This window comes from Pieris napi, chromosome 12 (genome assembly GCF_905475465.1).
Source record: "Pieris napi chromosome 12, ilPieNapi1.2, whole genome shotgun sequence".
NCBI lineage: Eukaryota > Metazoa > Arthropoda > Insecta > Lepidoptera > Pieridae > Pieris > Pieris napi.
Genome location: NC_062245.1, coordinates 2,438,438 through 2,461,812, shown reverse-complemented (window position 1 = coordinate 2,461,812; position 23,375 = coordinate 2,438,438). Strand labels below are relative to the sequence as shown.

General features: G+C 31.1%; 5 protein-coding genes across 7 annotated transcripts in view; 2 read left to right on the top strand and 3 right to left on the bottom strand.

Annotated features, from left to right (window-relative positions):
* LOC125054385 (metastasis-associated protein MTA3) overlaps positions 1–3,544 on the bottom strand; it is a 49,541-nt gene extending 45,997 nt beyond the window's left edge. The window contains exon 1 of one of the 2 annotated variants that reach the window (XM_047656244.1): positions 3,147–3,544. In XM_047656244.1, coding sequence (XP_047512200.1) covers positions 3,147–3,174 — 28 coding nt within the window. In that variant the 5' untranslated portion in view covers positions 3,175–3,544. The remainder of the gene's footprint in view (positions 1–3,146) is intronic. The other variant, XM_047656245.1, reaches the window with a different exon arrangement.
* A 652-nt stretch (positions 3,545–4,196) lies between these two features.
* Positions 4,197–15,386, top strand: LOC125054386 (protein transport protein Sec23A). Of its 2 annotated transcripts, XM_047656246.1 has the most exons (14): positions 4,197–4,361; positions 4,451–4,739; positions 4,902–5,157; positions 5,322–5,892; positions 6,146–6,288; positions 6,501–6,640; positions 6,948–7,066; positions 7,402–7,555; positions 8,507–8,658; positions 9,208–9,382; positions 9,938–10,093; positions 13,863–13,928; positions 14,114–14,134; positions 14,822–15,386. In XM_047656246.1, exons 2-14 carry the CDS (start codon positions 4,461–4,463, stop codon positions 14,909–14,911), a joined length of 2,322 nt encoding a protein of 773 aa, XP_047512202.1. In that variant the 5' UTR covers positions 4,197–4,361; positions 4,451–4,460; the 3' UTR covers positions 14,912–15,386. The 2 variants fall into 2 exon arrangements, with proteins under 2 accessions (XP_047512202.1, XP_047512203.1); XM_047656247.1 differs by lacking the exon at positions 14,114–14,134.
* LOC125054387 lies at positions 10,956–13,599 on the bottom strand. The gene is made up of 5 exons (XM_047656248.1): positions 13,173–13,599; positions 12,994–13,096; positions 12,848–12,930; positions 12,011–12,784; positions 10,956–11,920 (listed from the first exon to the last, which is right to left on the bottom strand). Exons 1-5 carry the CDS (start codon positions 13,279–13,281, stop codon positions 10,986–10,988), a joined length of 2,004 nt encoding a protein of 667 aa, XP_047512204.1. The 5' UTR covers positions 13,282–13,599; the 3' UTR covers positions 10,956–10,985.
* Positions 15,387–16,451: 1,065 nt separating the features above from the next.
* On the bottom strand, positions 16,452–18,532 carry LOC125054391 (calcineurin B homologous protein 1). The gene is made up of 4 exons (XM_047656251.1): positions 18,145–18,532; positions 17,801–18,064; positions 17,543–17,636; positions 16,452–17,143 (listed from the first exon to the last, which is right to left on the bottom strand). The coding sequence occupies exons 1-4, from the start codon at positions 18,209–18,211 to the stop codon at positions 16,999–17,001; spliced, it is 570 nt and encodes a 189-aa protein (XP_047512207.1). The 5' UTR covers positions 18,212–18,532; the 3' UTR covers positions 16,452–16,998.
* A 669-nt stretch (positions 18,533–19,201) lies between these two features.
* The window catches only part of LOC125054384 (dynein regulatory complex subunit 7), a 124,164-nt gene continuing 119,990 nt past the window's right edge, over positions 19,202–23,375 (top strand). The window contains exons 1-2 of the mRNA XM_047656241.1: positions 19,202–19,735; positions 23,099–23,224. Of these exons, the coding sequence (XP_047512197.1) occupies positions 19,307–19,735; positions 23,099–23,224 (555 nt within the window). The 5' untranslated portion in view covers positions 19,202–19,306. The remainder of the gene's footprint in view (positions 19,736–23,098; positions 23,225–23,375) is intronic.

Here is a 23,375-nt window from a genome sequence, read left to right as displayed (position 1 = left end):
TTGGTATTAGAGTTAAGTGTTTGTACAATAACTATAGGAGTAATACTTCTAATAACATGACATAAATGGTGTTGTAATATGGTGCCACAAATTCGAGATATTATTAAGACAAATGATCATTCGCTGATGGCAGAGGCAGTAATGTTTATATTCCATGGCCCACAGGAAGGTTCCATTCCATGTAACTACGCCTCTTTTTGCGTCGAAATTTTATTATTGTACCTTGGCTTACCAATGGCTTTTTTAATCTAATCTAATCACATAAACATAACTTTTGTTGAGAATATCTTTTTGACTTCCTAAAATCTAATGTTTTAAGAATGACGCAAGCGCAACTTTTAGTATTCTCAGAAAATTGTTAGCAAAATAATAATTTGTAGTGCGCTCTTGAGTTGGCGCGGGTCGAGTTCAGCTTGACAGGACCAGTTTATTGTTCACAGTACTTAGGTATGCAACTTTCACCACTGCTCTTTGGTAAGGTGATTGCGAATTCAGCTTTAAATGGATCATTTTTTCCACGTCATAAATAATTCAAAACAATTCATTGATACTTCGATTGGAACTCTACGTATAAGTCGTAAAATGATTAAGGTGATTTCGGATCTTTGAATTCAATAAGCGTATTATAATTTAAAATAAATCAAATATATTTTCATAATATGATCATCATACCAGATGAATTTTTTATTATAAACAGGGGATGGCGACAAAGTTTTTGCTTCTTGACGTCACATCGCTACCCAAGCGCGGAGCTTACGAAACGAATAATTAAGGTTTTTGAAAATCGATAAATGTACGTGTGTTTTTGGGCGGACTGATTTCAATAATTTGTCTTCATTTACTTTAAGAACATAACCAAAAAATGTTTATCTAAGTCATTTAGTATCTATCTCAACAATACATAGTTTTGTTCATGACGATGATGAGCCATCTAAATGTGAATAAAAACAACTTTATTTCCCTTTATAAATTCAACATATATTAGCAGTTACAGACCTACTTTATTGATATTCTGATAAAATAATACAGTTAAAATAAAATGGTACCATAGCAACACACATAACTGTTTACTTAATATAGCACAATTTAACCACAGTTGCAAATACAATTTTAACTGGCTATTTGGAAGCTGTAAGGCGCATCTATCAACTGAATAAACAGATAAAAATTGAGCTAGATCGGGATGCAGCAACTGATCATTTATCTCATCTGATTTGATTGATGTAATTGTAATAAAATTTTATTTGTTTGTACCATGCAACTAGCACTTAAAATTAAAATCAAAAGTTATATAAGCTTTGGCAACAGATACCTATTACATTACATTTGATCGCTTGCATATTATGAATTGACTCTTACTAATGGATGTCTTAAAAATATCTTTTGATAAGAAACCTAGGAATCTGAATAGGGAAAAGCTTCATATTATAGAATCTATAAATGTAGATTTTTTAAAGACATAAAAACATTTATTTGTGTTTAAATTTAAAAAAAAAATTATATAAATATTTATCATGTACATCACATTTTATTATTTATCGTTTAATTTTTACACAGTTACTAATATAATATACTTAATGCAAACTAACTTAATGAAATCGATAAAATGTGGCTGTAATTTAATAAAATATTTATTTACTTTCACTTTTGTTCAATGTTTTACTTAATGCATAACAATAGAATTGACCAAGGTGGACATATAATTCATTTATTAAATAAATTAGCTACAAAAAGAATCTACATTCAAAACAGCTTATATCTATTATAGTAGTTACAATTTAAAAATTCTTTTTTAAGAGTTCAAACAATTCAAATACCAAATTACTAGAAAGGAACATAATCATAATTTAGATGCAAGGTTTACTGATTAAACTTATAACAGGTTACAGTAAGGTCAGTGACCTGGAATGCAATGGAAATCTTTTAATAACTAGGTCTTTCAGAAATATAATGTTATTGCTAATGCATTTTATAAAGAGACAATATATGTCATTGGTCTAATTAAGAATTATGTTTAGTGTGTAATTATGTTACGACTATTCCATTCCTCACAAATGAACTGTTTTTAATATAAATTGAGGATGGCAATGTTTGTGTTGCTGCTGTGCAATATCTTTATATAAAAATCTCAAGGTAACAGAAATGTAGGTCATTCATTCTTTGTGATACAAGTGTAAAATGTATGCAGTAAACTGAGGTCACAATACATATAATAAACATTTGTAAATAATAATTACTGCAATAATTAATAGGAAATTTATTCTTTATGAAGTATATTATTGATTAGATTTTAATTAAATTTAAAGGAAGTTTATGTTCAAATTGAGAATGGGGGTACCAAGATAATGACAACAGTTCTAAAGAATAAAAGAGTGTAAATAGCCATCATAGAACTTGGCTTGTTTTAAGGCAATTTCTAATAATGTATTAATACAAGTTGTGTGACTTGTTATTCAATGGCGCGATACATTTTAGTGATAGGAAGTTGTCTAAAGGGAAGAGCTAATTAACATTCGGCGCGGCGATGGCGAAGCGCGGTACATAAGCCACCGGTCCACTTCGCGAGACAACGCCAAAGCTTACCACTACGATGCCTACACTGTTTACTACGACATTATTAACAATAATTGGAAAGACATAAATAAAAATATTTGTTTCCTATTTATACAATGCCTAAATAGTGTACCATTATCATTGACCCGCTAAGATATAACCCAAAACTATAACTTGCTACGAAATTGTTTTGACAACATTGGCTATAACCTAAAATCTCGTGTCAGACCTATCCAAATCAAACATTTTCTTTAAAAAAGAATGCATCAACACTTAAGCCAGTCTTCAAAGTACCATGCTCTCCGCACTCAGATGCGCAAACCGATACAATGATACCTAGATGCAAATGCTAATGTCCCATTTGAAGAAATTTGGTAAAATAAATATTTTTATAAACATAGTTTTGCCGCAAAAAGAACTGTCAAATCACAATAAATTGGTTAAAAATAATGGTAAGACCATAAGATTCTAAGTTTCTGAACTAATTAATATGAGCAATTAATTAAGGTACGACAATCAAAGCAAAGCACCGCTAGTCGGCTGGCGGTGAACCGGCGAAGCTACAACAAAAATAACCAATTATTGTTACTTACCGCCGACTCTGTACATATTCGCAGCCATTTTTATACACAATCACTATTCATTAACACTTAATTAATCTACATCTGACACAATTAATAACTATAACACTATGTAATTGAGCTTTTAACAATGTTTTTCATCACGTTAACTCCGGACGCCTTTCGCTGATCGCCATTTTCTTTCACACTACCTACTAATTTGGCCAGTGCGCAGTCGCACTTTTTGATGTAAACTTCCTGCTCTTAAAACAAAGCAATGACATATCAATTAATTTACAATTACATATTTTTCATCAAACACTTTTGTATATTCTCTCTTTATCACAATTATTTCAATATCCATGTATGTATCACAAGCGAAATATATTTTACTATGTCCTAAAAATAAAAAAAAATTTCATTCAAGTACGTTTCATTACTAGGTTTGTACGCTAATGACCCATAAACGTTCCCAATTTTTTTAATTTCCCGTTTAAAAAAATCGATTTGAAAATGGGTCTTAATTAATTTGAAATATTTTTAACTACATTCAAATAAATAGTATAAAATTTTACACAAAATACGTATTGTATAATTAAAAATATAATCTTAAAACGTATATAGGAACGTAAAATCTTGACATAAATATAGACAAATCGACAGACTCTATTCACAATTTTGTCTATGCTGTTTTCGCCACAGATTCTACAGGTATGCACTACAGCTTCTATTTAATTATTAAAAAACTGCTAACAAACTATTGACTTTAAGTTTAGGTAATACTGTAGGAAAGTTAGTAGCATTTAATTGAAAGATGAAATGAAGTTCTTTTAAAATAATAAATGGCTTAATAAAAAAGCCATTTATTCCCATGGAGGGTATATTTCGATTTTACGTACAAGGACACAAGGTACAACTCGACGTGATATTTTGTGATTTTAAATAGTATTTGCTAAACACTTTAAATGATTCTTATTATGATGTATCGATATTATACATTTATAATTATAATTTTATAATATTGATTAAGTAATCGGTTAATACGTTTCCTAAAATGACGTGGCGATTTGACAGTTTCTCTAGTTTTGTTGTCTTTGATTTGACAATCGCCAAATCAGCTCGATTGCTAACTAGATTTTAATGTGTTTTAATTAAAGATTAATAAATATTAGTGTTATAAATGAAGTGTTAGTGTGGCGTAGATTGTTTAGTTACTTAACTTCTTTTAGTTTCACATATGAGAAACTGGTTTGTATCATTTGGTTTATAAGTTCAAAATGAGCCATATTTAACTAGTCATTTTTCATGATCTAAATGTGTTTTTCTTCTTTATAAAGAATACAAACTATGGCCACGTATGAAGAGTTCATTCAGCAGAATGAAGATCGGGACGGAATACGATTCACATGGAATGTATGGCCTTCAAGCAGGATTGAGGCAACTAGACTGGTGGTGCCCTTAGTCAGCTTATATCAGCCGTTAAAAGAGCGGCCAGATCTTCCACCTATTCAGTATGAGCCAGTTTTGTGCACTCGTAATACATGCCGGGCCGTCTTGAATCCTATGTGCCAAGTAGATTACAGAGCAAAATTATGGGTTTGCAACTTTTGTTTCCAAAGAAATCCTGTGAGTATAATATCTTCTGTATAGTGCTACTATTCTATACTAGTTAGTAACATTCCCATTTTATAAACATCACTTGCATAATTTTTTGGTAAATCTTTTATGTGTAAATATTTAAATACATTTTTTTTAATCATTAAAATGACTGTAACCATTGTATTTCAGTTTCCACCACAATATGCTGCTATATCTGAACAACATCAGCCAGCTGAGCTAATACCAAACTTCTCAACTATAGAGTATACCATAACAAGAGCTCAAAGCATGCCTCCAATTTTCCTTCTTGTGGTTGATACTTGTTTGGATGAGGAAGAACTCGGAGCTCTTAAAGATTCTCTTCAAACATCACTTAGTTTAATGCCACAAAATGCTTTAGTTGGTTTAATTACTTTTGGCCGTATGGTGCAAATTCACGAGTTGGGTAAGCAAATGTTACTAATTGTCAAACAATTTGCTATTTAAAACTATTGTTTTTATTTTATATTGGATATAATATCCGTTGAAATCTAATTTTGTTATATAATCTAGTAGACCATATATTACCATAGTAGACCATAAGTTTTAAACAGTAAAGATTCATTTCAGGTACTGAGGGCATCTACAAGTGTTATGTATTCAAGGGTACAAAAGATTTGTCAGCGAAGCAGATTCAAGAACAACTGTCTATTGGTAGAGTGAATGTACCAAACCCTCAACAAAGGCAAGGAGCACCACAACCACATCCTCCCGCTCACCGTTTCTTGCAACCAGTTAAGCAGTGTGATATGGCTTTAACAGACCTGCTTAGTGAACTTGGTCGTGATCCTTGGCCATTGGGTGTTGGAAAACGTCCCTTGAGAAGTAGCGGAGTAGCTCTTTCATTAGCTGTAGGTTTATTAGAAGTGACCTACCCTAACACTGGAGCTAGAATCATGATGTTCCTTGGAGGACCTTGCTCCCAAGGCCCAGGCCAAGTTGTCAATGATGAGCTTAAGCAGCCCATTCGTTCCCACCACGACATCCATAAGGATAATGCCAAGTATATGAAGAAAGCCATCAAACATTACGAGGCTCTGGCATTCAGATCTGCAACTAATGGTCATGCTATTGATATTTATTCTTGTGCTTTGGATCAGACTGGTTTAATGGAAATGAAACAATGCTGCAACTCTACTGGGTACTAACTTAATTATTTTATAACTAATAAGTTAAACAAGATCACTGACATATTTTTTTTAAAAGAGAGGCACTTTACTTTATCATATAATTGAAACTTCAAAACAGGTATAAAGGTATAATAAAAAATAAATCTAGTAAAAACCATAATTAGCTATGACAATTTTGTAATAATTCAATTTGATGATTGTGTTAATAAATTAACATTATTTGTTGTATACTAAGTTATAGTATGTGTATGGTTAATCTTGTAGTGGCCACATGGTGATGGGAGATTCATTTAACTCCTCCCTGTTCAAGCAGACCTTCCAGAGAGTATTTTCCAAGGATCAGAAAGGCGATTATAAAATGGCATTTAATGGTACCTTGGAGGTGAAATGTAGTAGGGAATTAAAAAGTAAGTAAATATTGATTTAGTTGTTTTGTTATATGTATAACAAAAAAATACTAATGTTTAGAAATTTTACATTTACATCCCCTTTTATATATATTAGTTTGGAATAATGTGATGTTAAAATTACCTTTCTCTTTGTCTGCATTCTATATATTACATACAACATATATAACAAATGACAAAGAGATCTTTACATATATTAATATATATTTCAGTAAGTGGTGCAATTGGCTCCTGTGTGTCGTTGAATGTAAAGGGGCCATGTGTGTCGGATCAAGAGGTGGGAATGGGTAACACTTGTCAGTGGAAGATGTGCACTTTCACACCAAGCACTACCATGGCTATATTCTTTGAGGTACAAACTTTTTTTTCACCATTATTATTATCAACATTGTTTTTTTAATAGTCAACATGCGACACAAACCGTCAAGGTTGCTTGATCCTACACTTTTTATTTTACTAATGCAAAAATTATATATAATATAAAAATTATTATTATTATATTATAAATTATTTTCAATTTAAACTTGATGTCTCATTTAAAAGATGCTGTTGCAGATCATACACTATTTTAATGTAATCTCACTGTCAAATTATATTATTACAGTGTTTGATTGAAAATGTATCATAAGCCAGTACTTAATACTTTTATAATATTATAGGTAGTAAGCCAGCAGGCAGCAGCAGTTCCAGCAGGTGGACGTGGTTGTGTCCAGCTCATCACCAACTATCAGCACTCTAGCGGACAGAGACGCATACGAGTTACCACTATTGCGCGCAAGTATGTTCATTATTAATACAAACCGTCACATATTTAAAACTAATTTGCATGCATTTTTTTAAATACATATCTAATTTTTTGTTAGTGTTTAGTTAATAATAATAAATATAAAAGCTATTGGCTATTTGTATCCCTCCCCCACATTGTATTTTTAACATCTAAATTACTTTTTTTAATTATTTTATTTATTAATGCACATGAATATTTTATTAATTCACAACTAATAGATAAAAACTAGGCGATTTTTTGTACAATTTTTTTAGTTTTTACTAGTATGTTATTCTCGAATAATTAATTTATGATTACAACAAATTAATCTCATTCTTTATATCTAGTTGGGCAGACCCAGCCGTCAACCTTCCCCACATAGCAGCTGGTTTTGACCAGGAAGCAGCTGCTGTGGTTATGGCCCGACTTGTTGTATATCGAGCTGATCATGAAGACGGTCCTGATGTGCTTCGTTGGCTTGATCGAATGCTCATACGATTGGTGAGTTACTTGTATGTGGTATAAAAATTGTTTACCATATAATTTTTCTATTGCTATGAGTAAATAAGATAGAGCATTTCACACCAACATATTGATTTTTCAAATGTACGTTTTTATGATGCACTTTCCATATAGTTACTGCTTCATTGGCTAAATGGCATATTTTATTTTATTTCTTTTTCAGAAAAATATAATGTATCTAACCTATATATTAACGTCCCATTTTGGCCGACACACACATCTGCAGGAGATATATGCACTTTTTATTTTTTCCCTAGTTTAGGGAGTGTTCAAGTATTACGTCACGCAATTTTTTATTGATTCCCCCCCCCCCCCCCCATGTAACGCGCCGTAACGTTTTTCTGTACCCAAGTATAGTAAAACTTTTCGTGGACACCTAGTGACTCTTTGTACCTAAAAGTTACCATTATGTGGTGTAAAGTACTGGAAAGTCGAAAATAATATTAACAATAACGCGTAATTCAATCCCCGCCCCGCATCGTAAAGTTTTACAAAAGGACCCCCCCCCCCCAAATTCGTTACGTAATACTTGAACGCTTCCTTATTTATTTATTTACACTTCGTTGCAAAAAAAAAGAAACACAATACATACATAAAAATTATAAAGGATGCAACGGGCGGCCTTATCGCTAATAAGCGATATCTTCCAGGCAACCCTGTAAAAGAGAAAAACTAAAAAAAAACATGATGCGTGCGAGAAGTGCAGAACCAAATGTTATATAAAAAAATATATATAATATATATAGAACCTTAATCTAAAGTAATACAAAAAAAATATTAATAACAAACTAAAAACTTAAAAGCTAATCTTACAGATTCATGAACAGCGAATAGTGATGCAATATATCCTTACATAATATGTTCTATTCAATGCACTCATACATCGCTACATGTATCTAGATTTTTACGTATAAAATATGAAATCCTCAGTGCCAGAAGTTCGGCGAATACGCCAAGGACGATCCAAACAGCTTCCGGCTATCAGAGAACTTCAGTCTGTACCCGCAGTTCATGTATCATCTGCGAAGATCACAGTTCTTGCAGATGTTCAACAACTCGCCAGATGAAACAACTTTTTACAGGTAATTTTGTATTAATTACATAGCACACACATTATAACACGGAAATACAATTTAAATAAGAAATATTAAATAGTTGTAGGAGGACTTATAATTACATAAATTATTTTATGTATATACAATAATTACAAAACAATATAAATAAAGCGCATAGCTTTTTTAAGATTCTTATATTAAAAAATATATATATATATAGAAGAATATTTTCGTTGTTTTAAATTAGAATTATTCTTAACTACAATAAGTGTTTATTGGTGAATTAAAATAATACTGGACACGATTGACTGATCGACTATTACCAATTTTGTATGGAATGTGAAATGAAATGTGACATTATAGTCTATCTTATATAATATTTATGATCTGAAGTTACTATTAAATGACCGTGCCGCGAAATACTTGTTTTTTGGTTTGTCATCCGACTTATAAACCTTGTATTCAGATTTTGCATAAATAGTTGTTTATATTACTTAAATTTTTCCAACGAGTGCTTCATAGCACATATGGTCAACTTTGTACTCGCGTGAACCATAGACAATGATATATTTACAGGCACATGTTAATGCGAGAGGACCTCACTCAATCGTTGATAATGATCCAGCCGATTCTATACTCATACAGCTTCGGTGGTCCACCCGAGCCAGTGTTACTAGACACGTCGTCAATTCAACCAGACCGTATACTTCTTATGGACACGTTCTTCCAGATATTGATTTACCATGGAGAGGTAAAATTTTTGTTTAGATTTATTATTTAATTATTATCTTTTATACTTATGTACCGTGTTTGAGTTACAATATGTCGTAAGTTTAATTTATATTTCAATACTTTGTTTATTAGGATTCATTCAAGACTTAGTGTAGACTGTGAGTTTTGTATGTCAAATATATTGACATAATCTACTTGTAGAGGTGAAAAAATACACGGAAATTTCACTCACAGAACTTTGTACAAAACATCACGATATTTTTGTAAATCATAGATTGTATAAGATGAATTTGGTTAAAATAATTTTTTGAAATACTAAAAACAATGAAACCATTTATTAGCTATAGAATAATTATAATATCCAAGTTTTTATTATTTATTTATTTATTTATTCCACATCAGTTACTACTAATGCGATAGAACGACACAATAATACCAACACCGATTGTCCTACATAAAACATAAAATAAAAATTATCTTACTAACTTTTCAAAATAATTAACCAAATTTGTAATATCACTTTTGAATAAAATTGAGATATTATTGCTTGCATTTTAAAAGTATCCATTTACAGACGATAGCCCAATGGCGAGCTCTACGATACCAAGACATGCCGGAGTATGAAAGCTTCGCCCAATTACTTCGAGCGCCGGTCGACGATGCGCAAGAGATCCTTCAGAGCCGTTTCCCAGTACCAAGATATATTGACACTGAGCATGGCGGTTCACAGGTATTTATGCCAGCCTAGCTATGAGGATTGTAAGGTTAAAAAAAGATGGAGTATTTTTGAAGTTCTACTTCTTTAGGCGCGTTATGTAAAATTGATGAGAGTGAAATTTTACGATGAGCGCGCACCGTGACACAAAATTAACAGAATGAAGTTGCCCACGGAAGATGTTACGGCATTGGACATAATTTAAAAAAAACATTCGAATAATAATAGAATTTATGTTACACTTAATGTAAGAGAATAGTAATAAATATTTATTTATTTAATTTTTCAAATGTAAACTGAACTTTATTGACTATAATGACTGTTTTTCCAGTCTTTGATTATATAATTGTAATTAATTATTTGCATGCAATCAAAAACAATTTTTAATAACGCCAAAGCAGTATAACTTCTTACGCGCGTACATAAGTACACACACCCTTTTTTTATTATCAAATCGCGACCAGCCAAAGGAGTTTTGTAGCGGCATCCATCCATCCTCTATTTAATTGATTTTGTATAGGCACGTTGGAGATCTGCTTTCTTTTCCTTACATAAATAGTAATTATTTAAGTTGAAATGTCATTTAAGGGAATCGGTACATAGAATTTTTTTTATTGGTAAGCCAAGGTTCGAACGCACCACCCATATTCATACCAAACCTTACTTACTGCTAGTTTCTTTATCGTGTTTTAACCTTTTTCAATAATTTTCCACCACGCCAACTTCTTTCTATTTAGGATCTTGTATAGAATAAATAAATAAAATAAACAAAAAAAATAAAGCATTAAAAAATATTAATATTGATGAATATTTCTCTTTATTTCGATTTAAATTACAATTAGCTTATAGTAAACATATTTATTTCATTTTAGTATTTTCAATTTACTTTCCACTATCACTTCTTCAATTACGTCGTTTCTACGCTGATTGGCATGTCTCTAGTTTTGGAGGCAAGTATTTGTTCGAGCATATCTGTGACCTTTTGTTGTGTTTTCAAAAAGTTCCTAAAATGTGTATCGTCGTATGAACCTCTCTTTTTGATTAATGATGTCTGCTGTCGTGATCTGATCTTTTCATTACAACACTCCACCATTTGCTGTGTTATTGGATACCTACAGCAGTCTTCATTCATCTCTCCTAAATCAAATCGATCAATGCGTTCCAGTTTCTCGTGGAATCTTGGAGCGCGCGGTGAATATCCCTCATTCGATTTAATTCTTCCCAAATTGATTTTCTCGTAATAATCTGTGTCGTACTTAGTTTTGCCGTCGTTGCTTAGTCTGAATCTAATTACATCTTCATTTTTGTGGTCACAGGGATGGTTCAAGGGGCAATCATCAGATCTTTTAGAGAATTTAGCGCTTAGCGGACTTTGTAGGACTTCCTTAGGATAGACTTTCATCAATGCACTATCGCTGTAACTTGGTCCATTGTCGCTTTCATAGTGACTTTTGAACGGTGCGGAGGTTGTGACAATTATGTTTTGGTTGATAGGATTTAGACCATGCATTATTGGTATTCCAAGAGGAGGTATTTCCAAAGAATTTGTTTGGAATGTAATAGGTCTTAATAGGTTTTGCTTCGCATTTTGAGGTTCAGTGTTAAATTTATGAATCAGTGGAGTGAGGTTATAGGTGGGATGGCTTTTATCTACTTGTTTCAAAGGTTGATCGTACTTCTTTATATTGTTTACTTGATTATTATGCGTCGGTTGGTTAGTTTTTATTTCTTGAATGTTAAGCGTTTGCGTTTGTTTCAAAGATTGAAGCATTGTCATAACTTTGGTCATAATATTTTCATTATTATTTAAATTATCCTTTTGTACAATTGAAATTGTTTCCACTGAAGCATAAAATACAATCAAATTACAATAGTCAGTAATAGTTACATTAATTTATTTTCACGTGAAATCAAATTTTAACAATACATTACCTTTATGTGTAGTTGTTGTGGTTGTTATTTGCATTTCTTTTCGCAAGTCTTGTAAAACCATATCTTTGACACTTTGAGCAATTTTCTTGACCAACTCATCAGTAAAATTTAGTTGTGATGGTTCTGTTTTACTTTGGCTCAGGGGTGCATTTATTTCCTCTGTTTTTGATTTTGTAACAGTTTTGTTTGTATCATGTCTTTTATACATGTCTTCATTTTTGTGTGGATTAATATTGGAAAACATAGCTTTAAATTGATTTATTGTTTTTAAAATATCATCTATTTTCTGTTCAGTTGGTATGTTAACATTGTTATTTTCGTATTTTACATTTTCGTACGCTTTAAAAGCTAAGTTACGTTCAAAATGCGGTGGCTGAACATTAAAATAAATAGGTTCGGTTTTATGATCAACAACAATTCTTTCCGCATTCAAATCATATTTGTCTGCATTTATTGGTTTATATATTTCAATTGCATGATGTTGATTTTTATCTGATATTACGTTGTTCATAAATTCTGTTACATTTAAATCGTTTGAAAACTTTTTAGTCAAATCACTTTTGTCCTCCTCGCGTCGTGTCTTATGTACTTCAATTGAAGCACCACTTCTTCCTTTTGCATCTAGACGCTTTCCCATATTTGTCCAGAAATTCATGACGCTTTCTAAATTAGGTTGACCCTTGGTATATTCTATAATACGTCTATTCTCAGTTTTGGCGTCTATATTTTTTTCGACCCCCGAATATGTTGCATTGTCCTTTATAAAACCACTTACTGTAAATAACAAACTTTCATGAGTTAAACGGAAATATTAATATATTATATCGAAGTTCTTACCCTCAAGTGGTGTGTGTTTTTCATCATTAGCCAAGCTCGGAGGTGTGCTAAAGTTCTCAGGGACACAAGTTTTTCGTAATTCTCTAAAATTCGAAGACATCGATTAATAAATTAACAAAATTCTACACTGATAATTTAAAACTTACTCATTATTAATGTCATTTATATTGTATCGCTGTAGTTTTACTAGCAAGCTCACGTCCAAGTCTTCCTTTTGCAACCCACTTAAGAACAAAACGCATATAAAATCTGTAACAAGTACATAAACACATATTCAAAGCTATTTAAGAAAACTGCTTTTAAATCTTCGGTGTCTAGATAAAACCTTTTATGCGGTCTATGCGTTGACCGTGTGCGTTTATTCGAGATAACGTACATGAAACAGCGATTGTACAAATAAGAACCCGCCACAATGCATTGAGAATTGAGGACATCGCAAATGTTTTATAAACATAAGCTATAGACGATAAATGGCTATCGTTGCTTTGTTCTACAACATTAAATAAATTTCAGTGTTGCTATTACTATGAGTGGTGAACTACCGTAGTTTTGAGAGAGCCAAACAGTACCGTTAGATCTCCCGTCTCTTTCTTTCATAAGTAAAAAAACAAACGAATCTCTTTATCTATTTTCGTGGTAATTTTCCTTTATAGGCAAATAACCGAATTACGATTTTTATGTCGTGCTGATGCTGTGCTGTTTTTCTTTACCTTATAGTTTTTTTTTATGGCTCTGGCATGGTTTGTGCATTACCCAGCGTCAAGTATGAGATTTTTATCATTCATGCTTTTTGCCTTAGAAATTCGATCATATCCTCCATGTACGGTTTAGGCACTCGCCCGGTACCGCACAACCCTCCCAAAGGCCGAGAACAAATTAAATTAAATTAAAACTTACCCTCGAACCGGGAATCGAACCCGGTACCCCTCACCTAGCTGCCACTTAATAAGACCGCTAGGCTATGTAATGAGGCCCCCTACCTTATACATAGTTAATTATGTATTTTTTATTACAGGCACGATTCTTATTGTCAAAAGTGAATCCATCGCAGACACACAACAACATGTATGCATATGGAGGGGTGAGTTGAATTTTAATAATGTAGAAATAGTTTTTTAATAATATAAAAATTAGAATTCTTTTAATTGCAACAATTGAATTTAATTTTGTGGCTGCGTCTTTAGCACGATTGTTTATTGAAGCATGGTTTGAATTGACAATTGATATTGTTTTTTTCTTTTTCATCATTGTTTCGACGAAACGCAGGCGATGCCGATTCCATCAGCGGTAGTGTGACCATTTTATTTAATTGGCTTGGGTTACTAATACTATTAATGTTTGTGCACGTATTTTTTAATTAATTTACATTACTTTATTATCTCATTACGATGTAAAATAATTAAAAATTTGTCCAATTTTAAAAGCTTTATATAGTGCAAACTCTAATGTACTAATCCACATGATTTTTACTTAGTATGTTATATGTGTTTGTTTTTTAATTGCTTACGTGTGAAATTGATTTTATTTTTGGAACGAAGTTCCTTATCGCGCGTTGTGAAAGGGGGCTAGACGGAAAAAATTGTTACGAAAAGTTGTCACGACACTTTTTTGCTATTTGCTATTGTAATACACCGGTTCTCGTCCGATCACCGAAGTTAAGCAACGTCGGGCGAGGTCAGTACTTGGATGGGTGACCGCCTGGGAACACCTCGTGATGTTGGCTTTTTTTTTCGTCGTAAGATTGGTGTCGAGAAAATCTATCATACTGTTATGATACCAATTAACATATAAATTAATCGAAAGGAATTTCGTTCCATCCGGGTGTCCCTTAGACACCTCTAAAGTTTTTGTCTTATTAGTTGTAAATATATATACGTATTACATTAAATTATTTTATTGGGAGCAGTGGTGCTATTTTAATGTTTAAATATATATGTGAATATTATGAAATGGATAATTTTAAATGTATTACAGGATGGCGGGGCTCCTGTACTAACGGATGACGTTTCGTTGCAAGTATTCATGGAGCACTTGAAGAAGTTAGCGGTGTCTTCAACCGCTTAGCAGGAAAAGATTTATATTTATAACAGCTTTTTTTTCAGCTGGTAAAAGTTGCAAGGCATTGACCTGTTAAACGACAATGTATTTTCTGATTTAATCTAGTTTCTTCTGATACATTTAATAAGAAAGTGTTCAATAATAATTCACCGATTTAATAAAAAAATATATTTGATTGCCGTCCCTTTCAGTAGGAGCGGTCATAAAAGGGACAAAATGTTTTTGATATTATAATAGTGTATTGGTCGCATATATACTTTGAGATGTGTACTGAGTAATTAGTTTTATAAATTTAAGTTTATCAATATGCAATTGGAATTAATTTCTCTTATTTGGAATTAACTCTTCTAAATGTTGGAAGAGATAATGGTGATGTTTTATAAAGTTAATGTATGTAAATGATTTATCCAAAATTTTACTGTTATAAACATATTAAATGTAACATTCTTGTAATTATAAAAAATAAATAGTTGTAATGGAACCTTGTTTGCTATAACCTTTTTGTATTAAATATAATTTCTCAAATCAATCACTTTTGAACAGGTAAGTAAAGTAAAAAATCATTTAATGAAATAGGTAAAAAATTTACACTTATTACTCGTCAATAAAGAAATACATATTAATGCTTCTAATTTTACATTTACTGCCAGTTCTCAAATCGAGGGCGTAGAACGGAAGAGAAGAACTGGAAATAAACTCTCCGCCACTCGTTTTAATTGTATTTTTTTTTTACACAACGTTTATAAGGAGCTGCAACCATTACACCATGTTCCACAAAACAAAGACTTATCCTCTGTCAGCAGGAGGCATTGTGAAATAGGAGGACGCACTTACATTCTCGTGGGAACAACACGCGCCTAGTAACTTCAGCGTGGGTCTCCCATCCCTGAGGTCGTAGGTTCCAACCCCGTCTGCCCCCGTGCACCAATGGGCTGTCTATCTGCGCATTTAACACTCGCTCGTACGACGAAGGAACATCGTGATGAAACCGGCGTGCTTTAGACCCAAAGAGTCGCCCTCCCTATTAAGAGAAAACAATCGATCACGAAACAAACATCTGAGGCCTAGTCCTAAAAAGTTACAAGCGCCATTAGTTTTTTGTTCTAAATTACTTTCATTATGATTGATTTGCTATTTATAGTACCGAGAGTTTTTTACGCCGGCTTTTTTCTCTCGGCCTTACACCCTCTGTCTTTGCCGATGAGTAGGGATGTCTACCTATTCAAATTTAATGACGTGTAATAAGTGATACCTGTATCTTATGTTCCATAATAAACATATTTTATTTTATGTAGTATCATATTTTTAATGTGGGTACTGGGGAGTATGTCAAAGATTTGAGGAATATTTTCATTTACCTAATTTACAGTAGGATTTCATATAAAATTCCTTGCATTCCAATTGGTGTTAACATAAATGCAGAAACATTACAATGCTTTTTTTATAAACATACATACATGAGTGATGAGGACTGTTCCTTCTTGTCAGGAATTTGTTCCTGATTATTATTATTGAATAACGATGTTGAAGAAAATCAAATAAAATACACATTTAGTCACAAAATATATTGCATCTACCTACATCAATAAATTACTAATAATTATACAATATTATGCAATTTTTGGTAACAAGTTTAATTGATTTACATTGGTTAAAACAATTATATAAAAATATGTTTAAAACATATTGATAACACATTTATTTGCTTGATGTGTGATGAAATAGTCTATAACCAAAAAATTAACAATTACTTTTTTTACAGATTTTACAATATTTATAATAATATAAAATACATAGAATGATGCGTTTGCAATAAAGCTATACAGTAATATTATTATGATCCTATTAAAGTAAAAAAAAAACAAAATTTAAGTTGTAATTAAATATTATGTATGATATTAGATGAAAGAGACATTTTAAAGATGGTATAAGGAAGCCTATTTGAAACCTGAAAGAAGAAAATAGATGATACCACATTTATTTGTCTCAAAGTTATACAAGCATTGAAGCTATTTTCTAGTACACAACTTAAATATAATGGTCACAAGCACTACAGTTAGAACATATTTGTGCAGAGTTCAGGATCCTAGTGGTCAATTGAGGAAGCGAATTGACATCTTCTGTTCTACATCAGTTCTCTCCAGGGCCCGAGCAAATTCTTCAAATGAAATCATTTGATCATTGTTGGTATCTGCTTCTAATATTGTTCGCTCAGCAATGCTTGATAGCTGCTCTTCACTGAAATTTTAAATGATTAAATAAATTTCTAAAACTAGCTTTAGGGTCTGTTTCACAATGTATGGAAATATTATATTATATATCCATAAATTATTTGGAAGATAAATTGTGCTATTTGTCACTTCATCGGACTCATAGCTTATGATGGACTTTATGTGACAAATAGCGCTATCTGACAGTCGTGACTCGTGAAACGCAACAATAGTGTTTATCCTACCAATAAGTAATAGGTAAATAGCTAATTTGGAACTTATGTAGAACTTATCCGTACATTGTGAAATAGACCCTTAGTTTGGTAAGTTGCTAGTAAGTAGTAGTAGTAATAAAAAATGTTACTCCTACATTTTTAATACTTGAGTAACATGAAGCCTCATAACAAAAACTTTGACAATTAGTTACCTTATATTTACGCCAACCATCATGTGAAGTATTGCCAGAAGTTCATCTCGTGATATCTTACCATCATTATCTAGGTCATACATTGAAAATGCAACTGAAAAGTTACATTTTGTATATTAATAAATGATTAAGCTATTTTAATTTACTTAAAAATTATACCCAAATACACCATTAACCTTTAAATTCAAATGATAATGCATATTGGATTAAATAGATAACAAAGATATAAATTGAAAACTCAACAAATTATATACTCACATCTTAACTTTTCTTCCCGACTGTTTAGTTTATTCGCTCTGTTTTTTCTTATAGGTCTAAAGTGAGCTAATACTCGCATAAACTGTAGAAAGTTCACTCGATCATCATGACTCTCAGCAAAGAAAGCAGACACAATTCTTTCACTTAATGGATTAATTGCGAGTTCGGGAATACGAAGAAAGTCCTCACGAGACAACGTACCACAATCATTTTTATCCAGAGCCGTAAATCGTGAATAGAGACGCTCTATTTGGTTAGGAGTAACTATAACAAAAACAGAATAATTACTTTAAAACGTTTAAGAAATATTTATTTTAATAATTATTGGATATCAAAGTTCTTACACCCTGTTTCTTCCTGTATTTGTGCAATTTCTTCTTCCCTTAATAATAAAGATGATTTGTTGCCCATTGTGTCCTTCCGCCCTTGACTTTAAAGTTTAAACGTTGTTTGTACCTTGAAGCTTGAACACGACTGCGCACGATAATCTTATTCGAAAACGACAAAATACCTAAATAACACGGTAAATAATCTATTGAATGGAATATTGGTAATAAAAATAATTTGTCACACTGATAAATTAAATGTGTTAAAGCGTAAACATGTTTAAATGGATCTTTAAAGTGTTATTGTACGTTATTATATACAATTAAACAAATTTTAAGAAACATCGTAATATAAATTTTAAAAAGTCTTTGTTGATTATTGGAAAATGAAAAGTGAAAATTAGTCTAGCCTTTAAGTTCAACTTAAAGTCTACTGTCAAACCACCTCTGTCAACTTCAAATTTAATAATTTTGTATCTGTCTACCGGCCAGGCTAAAGTTTTATGCCCATACATGTCTTATTATTTCTTGTGTAATGGAGTAAGTTCTACAATGGGCTAGTAAATCAGCCAGATGTTTTATTTTTTGTTATTTTTCATCAAAATCATGTCCCTTGCTTGCATGTCCTACAGCATAATGCTTGTCTTTTACGTGCACTGGAGCAGTCACATCCCCACGTCTTGAAGCTTCCCCCCAAAACAATTTACACAATATACTGTTAGCAATACTAGAGCATATGCACCACCCATAACACCTACTAATTCCTCACTTTAAGGAATGTGTGTAATACAAATAGGCGTTAAAAAGTTATTATCAACTTTAATGTTATATGTAAAGGTGTTCCCTGAATATGAAAAATTATGTTTCCCGAAAGCAAATGCGCGAGTCACAATAAAAACAACGCTTGCAAAATGTATAAAATTTGAAAAATTGTCATTTCCATCATCAGATTCTTACTCAAAGGACCGCCTGGAAACTATAAATTTTTTTATGTTATCAAGTATGTATCGAGAGTATTTGCAGTTAATAAGGTGGCAGGCGCCAATAACTATTATCCAAGTAAACAGTTTGACCAAGTTACCTAGCAACTGAAATCCTGAAAATTTCAGTCAATATTTTTTACATTAAATAACCATATTAACATTAATATTTCCGTTATTAACTATGTTAGTGAATTAAAATGAGTACCGTGAAAGCTATTTCTGAAACATCTGCTGACAAAGAAAAAAAAGCCGACTTGGAGACCCTCGATACAGTTCTCGAAGTAAACGAAGCTATTGGAAGTGAGATTTTCAATCGACCCGTTGAAGAAAATGATATCGAAGAGATTCCACCAAACATATTTAGTCTAAAAGACATATTAGAACCATTAACTCTTCAATCTTTGAATAATGCAATTTACGAACTCGGCATTGTTAATTTGTGTTGGCCCGAAATCACAGAACCCGTGTTTGAGACCAGAACTTGTTTCCCAAAAAGCTATTACACCAATAATAATAAGGAAAGGCTCATTTTGGCCTACGCAGAAAATTTTCGACGTCAGTTTCAGTTTCATTATAAATTACGGAAACCACTTTTGTTACAGGCGCCAAATGAGTGCGGTTTACAGGTAATTTATTATGTAACCCTGCATAGGTGTATAGCCTAGATGCAACTAAGTAAATAGACAATACATATAGGTAAATAAATATTATAGATGTAAACAAAGTGATTGAATTTCTTACTATCACATTGACTAGCAGTAGTTCGTAGACTCAAAGATAACGATGGTTATTAATTAATTAATTTCAATACTAGACAGTTTGAATTAGTGTAGCAGACGTGATTTGTTATGTATTTCAGTTAGTCTAGTCGACAAGTTGAAAATGGAACAAAATAGAGATACTACTCCTAAAATTATGTGCGATAGCTCATTGGATCCGGAATGACGTCTAGAAAAATGTGCTAAAAGCGTGTATTAGCACATAAAAAATTGCAAAAGTTATAGACCATTAAAGATGAAAAAATAATGGCATTTAGTTTTTTGCCAATATTTAATAAACTATTAATATTTAAGAAATTTCAAATAAAGATTCTGAAAGAAGAGGAAATTTCCAATAAAAAACTCCTGACTCCCAGAACTCTATCTCCATTATTTATAATGTTAATTTAACGCTGAAAATAGGTCTGCGGGTGACATTTTTTGGATTCGCGCGTGGCGTCAAAAGCGACTACGGCACATTAATTAATTTATTTAAGGTATTGAATATTTTTTTTTAAATTTGAAAAAATTATGGTGTGTTCTGAACACTATAATTAATTTATTCCCGTTGAAAATTTTACTTAAAGTTAATTTTTCAACAAGTTAAATAATTGTTAACTAACGAAATTTTCTCGAACGACCGTCTTAATTGTAAGTGAAAAAAATGTTTAAATAATGGTCGTAAAAATATTTCACTTCGTAGAGCCTTTCTTACATACATACTTAACAAGATCGTACCATAAAAGTTAAAAAAATATTTATACTTTGTTTATAACAATTTTTTTACTTAAACAAAAACTTAAAAATCCATGTAATGATGTTAAAAAAATTTTTTTTTTTCTCAATCATCATATAATCGTTTTTTTATTAATACAAGATATTTATTGATTTGCAAAAAAAAAAATTCCCGCCATTTGTTGATAATTTTTTTTTAAACAAATTGATTAAATCAATATTTTTTAAAAAAAATTTAACACAACTTTATTACATTAAAATTTTTATGATTTAAAAAAAAAAAAATTTCCTTAATAACAATTTTTAATTGTTTATAATCGTTTTTTTTAATTTTCTATTGTTTAAATAATTAGTTAAGAATTTTTTTTTTCTTAAAAATCATAATTGACAGTCTTCTATAAAGTAACAGAAAAAAAAATTTTTTTTATCAACAATTCTATTGTTTATTAACTTACCAATTTGTCATAAACAAATATTCAACTTTTGTTTATTTTTTTTCTAAAACTTCTAAAATTAACAAAAACAACCATATATATATAACAAAGTATAGAAAAACATTTTTTGTAAATTTTTTGATTATCATGAATATTACTTTTATTTAAAATTAAAATTTTTTTTTTCTATACTTTGTTATATAATATGGTTGTTTTTGTTAATTTTAGAAATTTTAGAAAAAAAATAAACAAAAGTTGAATATTTGTTTATAACAAATTGGTAAGTTAATAAACAATAGAATTGTTGATTAAAAAAATTTTTTTTTCTGTTACTTTATAGAAGACTGTCAATTATGATTTTTAGGAAAAAAAAATTCTTAACTAATTATTTAAACAATAGAAAATTAAAAAAAACGATTATAAACAATTAAAAATTGTTATTAAGGAAAATTTTTTTTTTTAAAAATCATAAAATTTTTAATGTAATAAAGTTGTGTTAAATTTTTTTTTTAAAATATTGATTTAATCAATTTGTTTAAAAAAAAATTATCAACAAATGGCGGGAATTTTTTTTTTGCAAATTAATAAATATCTTGTATTAATAAAAAAAACGATTATATGATGATTGAGGAAAAAAAAAAATTTTTTTAACATCATTACATGGATTTTTAAGTTTTTGTTTAAGTAAAAAAATTGTTATAAACAAAGTATAAATATTTTTTTAACTTTTATGGCACGATCTTGTTAAGTATGTATGTAAGAAAGGCTCTTCGAAGCGAAATATTTTACGACCATTATTTAAACATTTTTTTTCACTTACAATTAAGACGGTCGTTCGAGAAAATTTCGTTAGTTAACAATTATTTAACTTGTTGAAAAATTAACTTTAAGTAAAATTTTTAACGGGAATAAATTAATTATAGTGTTCAGAACACACCATAATTTTTTCAAATTTAAAAAAAAATATTCAATACCTTAAATAAATTAATTAATGTGCCGTAGTCGCTTTTGACGCCACGCGCGAATCCTAAAAATGTCACCCGCAGACCTTTTTTCAGCGTTAAATTAACATTATAAATAATGGAGATAGAGTTCTGGGAGTCAGGAGTTTTTTATTGGAAATTTCCTCTTCTTTCAGAATCTTTATTTGAAATTTCTTAAATATTAATAGTTTATTAAATATTGGCAAAAAACTAAATGCCATTATTTTTTCATCTTTAATGGTCTATAACTTTTGCAATTTTTTATGTGCTAATACACGCTTTTAGCACATTTTTCTAGACGTCATTCCGGATCCAATGAGCTATCGCACATAATTTTAGGAGTAGTATCTCTATTTTGTTCCATTTTCAACTTGTCGACTAGACTAAGTAGGCTCTGTATTATATTTGATGGTTTGCCTATAAACGACATCTTTTGAGTCTAATCAATACTGCATAGCAGTTTCATTATCAAACATTCTTTTGTCGACGTATAGAGGTCAGCACTAACAGTACAAAAATTAGACCGTACAATCAAAGTCGTTTATGTAAAGATTTTATAGCAGTGTTTATTACATTTTATTCATAACGTGAACTCTTTTACTTATTCCACATACATATTTGACTCTCTCTTCCAGAAAAGAGTACCGTAAAGGTCCAGAATGCTTTCGCGACCATTTAGCGTCTGTCGGCAGTGGTATAACTTAATATCAAATGAGCATGCTGTTTTAAGCGGGAATTTCCATCAAAAATAGTATTTTAAAAGACGACAAGACACAAGTAGACGACGTAATCAAAATAAGCTTAGAATCACTTCTTAATATGAGGCTGAACGAGCAATCTTGGACCCAAGCTTCCCTACCCATCCGTTATGGTGGTTCAGGGATTCGCAAAATTTCCAGTGTCGCTTTACCAGCCTTCATACATTCTGTCCATAGTTCAGCAAATCTCATAAAAATTTAAGGCCCTTCAAACTCGAGATTGCTGGCTTGGAAAAAGCTAGAAACGCTTTCTTAATTGCATGCCTAGGTCAAAATTTTCCATTTTATGTGTTAAAAAATTAATAGAACCTATTTTAATAGAAAATGGTATGCACCACTATTCGTCCAACAAAGCTGTGCTACGCCGATACAAACACATGGCAAGGAGTGGCAGCATTTTTGTCGGACTATTTCGACTTCGAACCGCTCAACAAACCAATGCTGCACGTGAGTAATTATTTTATTGAAACTTACAATTAAGTTATAGAACTTTACGTTACTTAAGGCCTACATATGTAGGTGGCTTTATGATATGTAGATTGTTTCGTAAAATGTTCGCTAGATGACACTGGGAGGACTAGAATATATTCATATTTAA